Source organism: Meles meles, chromosome 13 (genome assembly GCF_922984935.1).
Source record: "Meles meles chromosome 13, mMelMel3.1 paternal haplotype, whole genome shotgun sequence".
NCBI classification, from domain to species: Eukaryota; Metazoa; Chordata; class Mammalia; order Carnivora; family Mustelidae; genus Meles; species Meles meles.
This window is the reverse complement of record NC_060078.1, coordinates 60,741,903-60,748,619: the sequence shown is the minus strand read 5'-3', so window position 1 is coordinate 60,748,619 and position 6,717 is coordinate 60,741,903. Positions and strand designations below refer to the sequence as shown.

The 6,717-nt window shown below is 55.3% G+C and overlaps 1 protein-coding gene across 1 annotated transcript; it reads left to right on the top strand.

Moving 5' to 3' along the window:
- The first annotated feature begins 900 nt into the window (after positions 1 to 900).
- On the top strand, positions 901 to 2,887 carry NPM3 (nucleophosmin/nucleoplasmin 3). The gene is made up of 6 exons (XM_046026463.1): positions 901 to 1,050; positions 1,356 to 1,441; positions 1,616 to 1,735; positions 1,861 to 1,954; positions 2,322 to 2,445; positions 2,734 to 2,887. Exons 1-5 carry the CDS (start codon positions 933 to 935, stop codon positions 2,435 to 2,437), a joined length of 534 nt encoding a protein of 177 aa, XP_045882419.1. The 5' UTR covers positions 901 to 932; the 3' UTR covers positions 2,438 to 2,445; positions 2,734 to 2,887.
- The last annotated feature ends 3,830 nt before the right edge of the window (positions 2,888 to 6,717 follow it).

Here is a 6,717-nt window from a genome sequence, read left to right as displayed (position 1 = left end):
AAAAGGTGAATGGTGGGGGGCGGTGGAGGGGATGGGGAGTTGCCCTCCCGAAACTATTTGACTGAGGAGTGTAAGGTGGAAGGATGTTTTGGGTTGATTGGGAATTAATGAACTCCACAATGTGTCTGCAAGGATGAGCATCCCCCAAACCGAAATGACGTAACTTTGCTAACAAGCGCCAGCATCCAAGCAGCATCTAAAGCTCCATAAAGGTACACCTTCTGGACAGTAAATTTAAGGTCGTTAGAGCAGGAAGCATACAAGAAAGAGGACCGAGTGGTTACCGGAGCTGAAAAGTAAGAATCCTCGAGGGGCTCTTTTGGAGCAAAAGCAAATAAACGTAATTCCTTTGCTTTTATAAGAAAAGCGCTGCTTTGGGCTCAGGTCACCTGGATAGAGCCTTGCATGGACTTGCGTCAGGCACCCCGCTCAGTGGGAAGCCTGCTTCTCCCTCTCCACTCGCCCTGCTTGTGTTCCCTCTCTCGCTGTCTCTGTCAATGTCAAATTTTTAAAAATCTTAAAAAACAAAGAACCCTACCCTGAAATTCGCATTAACAAGGAGAGTTGGGAAGTTTCCACTTTTATCTATTCTCCTGTTAACGAAAGCTTACCCTGGACTGGGGGAGTGGAGACAGAAGAGGGTGAGAGGAACTAAAGAAAATGGAGGCAGGAGCCACCCTGAGAGACGTGGTCACGGAAATAAGGGTGTTCACATTTAAAAAAGAGAAATCCATGCTTCTGTGATGTGCCTCCCTGTCCCTGTAGGACCAAACGACGGTTTGACCACAGGACGGGCGGGCTGCCCTGGACAGGTTGCGCCTCTGTCCCTCCCTCAAACATCTGCGGTTCCTTTAATAGGCGGGCCCGGAACCAGCGGCGAGTCCCCCGCTTTGTACGTGTCGGGGGCGGAGTTCCCAGACGGCCCTTGCAGCATGGCCGCCGGCACCGCCGCAGCTTTAGCGTTCCTGAGTCAGGAGAGCCGATCCCGGGCCGGGGGTATCGGGGGTCTGCGGGTCCCGGCTCCGGTCACCATGGACAGTTTTTTTTTCGGTATTGAAGAAGGGATGAAGATGGTTCTGGGGGGCGGTCAGGGGCAGGGCTGAACAGGAATGCAAATGGATACACGACGTGGGTGGGGGCGAAGGGGACTCCGCACGCGGCAGCGCAAGCGGAAGGGGGCGGTGCGACCCCCTGCTCCAAACGTGGAGGGGTGGGCCCTGGGCCGAGCGCCCCAGGTGTTCTTGAGAAGTGGGGGCGTAAATGGCCTGTCTGACCAGGGCTACTACACGTGACAGAGGTTTGGTGGAACGCCCCCCACGCACACACAGACACACTCACACTGTTACCTCTTCCAGGCTGTGAGCTCTCCGGCCACACCCGCTCTTTCACCTTCAAGGTAGAGGAAGAGGACGATGCGGAGCATGTGCTGGCTTTGACCATGGTGAGGGGCGGGGAATGGTGGTGAATAGCTGGGAGTCACTTTCTCTGCCTGGCCGCTTCCTTGGTTAGGTGATCCAGGGACCACTGGGGCGGGGCAGGTTTTAGGGTAGAAGCCTCCACTTGTGGTACCAACCCTTGTTTGAGGAGACCTAGAGGCCCTGTGTACTCTTCCCAGCTCTGCCTCACCGAGGGGGCCAAAGATGAGTGTAATGTGGTAGAAGTCGTGGCCAGGAATCATGACCACCAAGAGATTGCAGTCCCCGTGGCCAACCTCAAGTTGTCCTGCCAACCTATGGTGAGTTTCCCTGCCAGGCCGGGTGGTGAAGTGGGGGATAGGGGTGGGGATGAGGAATTGAGGACTGGAGAGCTGACTCATCAAAAGATGGAGCAGGCCAGGCCTTCATCCTTGTCTTCTTCCAGCTGAGTTTGGATGACTTCCAGCTCCAGCCACCTGTAACCTTCCGCCTGAAGTCAGGTTCTGGCCCTGTGAGGATCACTGGGAGGCACCAGATTGGTGAGAGTCCTCTACTTTGCCTCTGGTGAATTCTCCATCAGGTCTCCCCCACTGCTCCACAGTCCTGCCCCATCCCAGCCTTATCACCTAGTGCAGCTCCCATACAGGCTATACCCTCCACTTTCTGTCCTACTAAAGCCTACCTCCTGCATGAAACCTGTCCCAACTTCTCCACCTCCGTTAATGTGGTCTCCTCTGGCTTTCTGTCATCTTAGTATCTGAGGTTCTTCCCACCTAGATCATAGGCTCTGAGAGGTCAGGGTCCCTGACCAAATGTCTAGCACCACAGGGCATGGATAAATGATATGTGGTATGAAAAGGGTCTGGCTTTAACCTCCTCTTCCTTTACTGCTTACGTTTCCACCAGTTACTATAAGCAATGATGTTTCTGAGGAAGAAGAGAGTGAGGAAGAAGGTAGTGAGGAGGAAGAAGCTGAGTTGTGCTCCATCCTGCCTGCCAAGAAGCAGGGGGGTAGGCCTTAGCCTTCTTGGTGAGTTGGGAGAAGTGTGCCCAGGAAGGATGGGACGGGGTAGGACAAGCAGGTGAAGGCGTAGATGCTGACCCCTTGTTTGCTCTCCTCTGGTTGGCTAGCTGCCTGCCACGTGTGCCATGCACCATGTTCCTGCACAAGTTTTAAGAAATTTAAAGAGGGTGGAAATTGAAGAGGGTGAAGAGGTGGGGTCTTGGGCTGGTGCTAGGAGAGAGGGTGGTCCTATCCCTCATAGAGCCCTGGTGTTTTTCTAATCTTGGGCCCTACCTGGGCTTCTCTTTTCTCCAGGATTGGGAGGAACTCTGAACTTCTGTCCTCACCCTCTCTTCCCCCTTGCCTGTGGGATTGGAGATAAGCATCTGAAGCTCAGGACTACACATTTTTAATGCTTTTTACATTTTTGGATAAAGGTTGAAATAAAGTGATGTGGAGTTTTTTGCAACTCATTTGTGTGACTTCTTTACCTGCTGGTGTGGCATTCCCCTAGGGACCACCAGGTGGCACTGTGGCAGCATCGAGGGTGGCCCTGGGCTTGGGGAGGGTGAGGAAATGTGGGATCCTGCTATCCCTAGGACCCCCGGGCCAGGCCTGGGTCCCAACTGCCTTGCTAAAAGAGGACCTCCCAACACCAACACCATTCCCAGTCCCTACAGGTGGGGGAGGGCCATCCCAGGAGGTTATCAGCATCCAAACAAGGGGCCTGGGCCTCTGTCAGCACTCAGGCTGATGGGCAGGGGGGCAGATAAGGGGACTTAAGCAGTCCAAGGAATGTGCATCCCTAGCTCCACGAAGGGGCTCAGGCCCTGAGAGGGCCTGTGAGGGATAGGGCAGAGGCCACTGTTGGCTCCTCCTTCCAGTCTTACAGGCTGTCTCTGAGCGGGTCTGGGCCCTTAGAAACCTGATTCCGGGGGCCAGATGGAGGAGGCTGGCCAGATTGGGTGACAGGGAAACCAGAATCCGGGTGGCCTGGCATATGGGGGCAGAGAGAGGCCCCTGGGATTCAGCCTCCTGGCCTAAAGGGTTCCTGACCCCCAGCACATCACCTGATCTGGGGGTCTCTGGTGCCTGTAATCAGGTGTTCTGAGGTTTGATTGCTGCTATGCCAGGAAGAGAAAGGAAACTACCTGGTGTGAGCATTAGTGTATATGTGACCAGCTCTGGGGTCAGCAGTTCAGCAGCTGTGTTGATGGGGGGGCGGGGAGGGTGTATTTCAGTGTCCCCTGTACAAACAAACAAACAAACAAAGGGTTAAGTCCTGAGACAGCCTGGGGCCAGACATGCTGAGGATGGACAGAGTACAGTGCCTGGTGGGGTGTGGGGTGGTGGGGCCAGGCCCACTCCCTCCCACACTGGCTGCTGGGCAAATGGGTGAGCAAGTGGGAGAGGTCCTTAGGTAACCCGAAGGGACTGGTATTGGGGCAGGTAAGGTAAACTTTGGAGAGCATCCCACAACACAGAAAGGCATTCCCACTTAACACTTCCCTGGAGTAGTCTCCCCCCTCCTGGTGGTGAGGAGTTCATTAGGATAAAGGAAGGTTATTCCTCTCTGTGTTGCAGTGATCCGGGGTCGCAGTCCCCTTTCTCCTCTCCAGGAGGGCTTTCCTGAACTGCTTCCATGGGAAGCCAGCGTGGTGGGCCAACCAGGCTCAAGACCATTCACTTTCCTATGGCGGGGGTCCCGAGGGAGGGGAGAATTGCAGCTGGCGCCCTCTGGTGGGCGAGGTTGAAACGGCCAGTGGCCGAGCGACTCCCCAAGCAGCGACCCCCCCCCCCTCCGGGGAGGAGGTTTCGCCCGCGAGTGGCCTGGGGTGCCGAAATTTAGGCAGAAAGCAAGGACTAAGTCACTGAGGCTGACTGCATTCGTTCTTTGATTGATTGACTGATTGTTGATTCATTAATTCATTCGCTAGAAGAGCTCTTAAAAGAGCCCTTCTCTTCTTCCTCTCACCTATAACCTCCAGAGTCCTCGGCATATGCTTGGTTGGGGGCGCGGGAGACTGGCTGAGTGCAGCAAAAAGTCATCTCTGGGGAAAGCCTTCCCAACCTAGCCGTCTAACCCCTGTGCGTGGCCCAGCTCGGCTATTTACCCCTGCGAAGCCGCTAGGAGCTCCCTGTAAGCCCTGTTTACTGGGTGGTTCTCCCCGGGACCCAGGCAGGGGCCGAGCGCCCTCCTGCCCGCAGTGGGGGCTCAATCCACACTTTCCACTTCTTCCAGGACTTTCCCGGCCCGAAAGGGCGCCGGGCAGACAGAGCGGGGAATTGTTTTTTCTCCCTCTCTGCCCCGCCTCTCCTCGTTGCTCCTTCTGCCGGCTCAGCGCACAGTAGGAGCGCTGCCGATTCACTTTGGCCCCGAGCACGGAGGGATGACCGCGCACGCCGAGGTTTGCAGAGCGCTGGAGGATGAGCAGGCCTGTATTTGCGAGGCGAGGGGAGACGTCTCCCAGGCTGGGGCCCGAAGTACTTAACGCAGTCGTCTTGGCGATTTGCATTTGAACAGTCGGTGGAGAGTCCGCGGCGCTTTGAACGCTGGTCGCAGGAGGCGCGCAGTGGAGGAGCTGCAGTCCCCGCGGCCCCGCGCAGGCTGGTGTGGATTTGAGGGGCCCGGGGTGGGCCGGGGCGAGGGATGCGTTTGGAAAGAGGCTGAAGGTGTGTGTTTGGGTCCCGGCGAGGGCGTGTTTGCGGAGAGAGGCTGTTTGTGTTGGTGAGGAGTGTGTGTTTGTGTTTTCAGGAGGCGAGGGTGTGTGTGTGTGTGTGTGTGTGTGTGTGTATGTTTGTGTTTGCGGAGTGTGGGGGCGGCCGGGAAAGGTGGCCGGGCTGTCACTCAGCTATCAGGTTGACAGGCGCTCCCTCATCAGGGCCGGGGAGCTCTGATTGCAGATTCGAGGAAACAAAATAGCAATTGTAATTACGGGGCTTTGATAAGATAAAGGAAAAAGAGAGCTGGCGGGGAAGCCAGCAAGGGAGGGAGGGAGAGAGCGGCCTGCTGGGGCCCCGACGGCATATTTGCATCTGTCACTCAGGGGGCAGGCCGAACAGGACCCAGCGCCCTTTGTGAGGGTGTCCCCATCTCCTCCCCCACTCCAAACCCCAACCCCAAAACATAGCCTTCTGGGGAGATGAGAACAATCTCCCATACTGATGAGGGTTCATTTTGGGGGAAGTTCTCCAAATGTTAAGGAATTCTGCCCTATAGAAAGGCCCCTTGTAGAGGTTAAAATATAGTACTAAAACCTTGACCTCCACGCTTTTAGGTCCCAGGATGCCCAACTCTTCTGGTGAAGGGCACAGAGTGGGTTAAGACCATTGAAGCTCAGCGTAGGGATTTCAGAACCTTCTTGGAGCTCCAGAACCAGGGCTGGACTTTTTGAGTCAGATGCTCTCTGGCCTCCATCCCCACTCCAGGGAAGGGCTGGCGCCCAGAATGACTAGTTGTGGCTCCAAGACTATGCACACTAGGACTGCCCTGACTCCAGCCTGGGTCCTGCCCAGTGCTGTTCTCATCAGACAGTTTCCAGAGGACTGAGTCCCTGGTGGGGAGAAGGTCCTTCCCACCCTCTGCTCTCCGTCTCTCCACTCACTCATTCACTCATGCACACAAACAATTTCAGGGGCCTACTACGTGCAGACATGTGTTTAAGATGGTGAGCATTCTGCCTGTTGGAAGCAGTACAGTGAAGGAGGTAGAGACCCAGGGAGTGGACTGCAGGCCTCTAAGACAGAGGACAGTAAAAAAAAAGGGCTGCTTTGGGCTGTGGGCACTAGAGCCCACCTCACCTGTCTCCCTTCTGATGGGCTCACCGCTTAGTGGGGTTGAAAGGAGACTGTGCAATTTCAGCCTTTAGCAAATACAAGTGCTCAATAAATAGTAGTGCTTATAATTATTATCTGAAGGCAAGTCTTCCTGGGGAAGCCACTCATGGGCTGAGGTCTAAATGCTCAGCCAGTTTCTTCATGATTCATTCATCAAGTGCCAACTGGAGAACAACCCTGCCCAGCTTGGTGCCATGAGCTGCAACTTCTGATCTAAAAGACATGGTCCGTGCCTGGAGATCTGTGTGTGCAAGAGCCTGAAGAGTGAACAGACTCCTGGAGGGAGGAACAGGTAGGCTCAGGGAGTCTCCTTCTTTGAGGAGGTATGAGGTCTTGAGACAAGTCCTCTGACCCCGTTTTCCCATCTGTGCACCGCTCAGTTGTTAGCTTTATGGCTGGGAGTGGGGAAAGGTGAGGCATGGGGACAAGTGGGGCACTGAGAAAGGGGAGGTAGTAGAACTT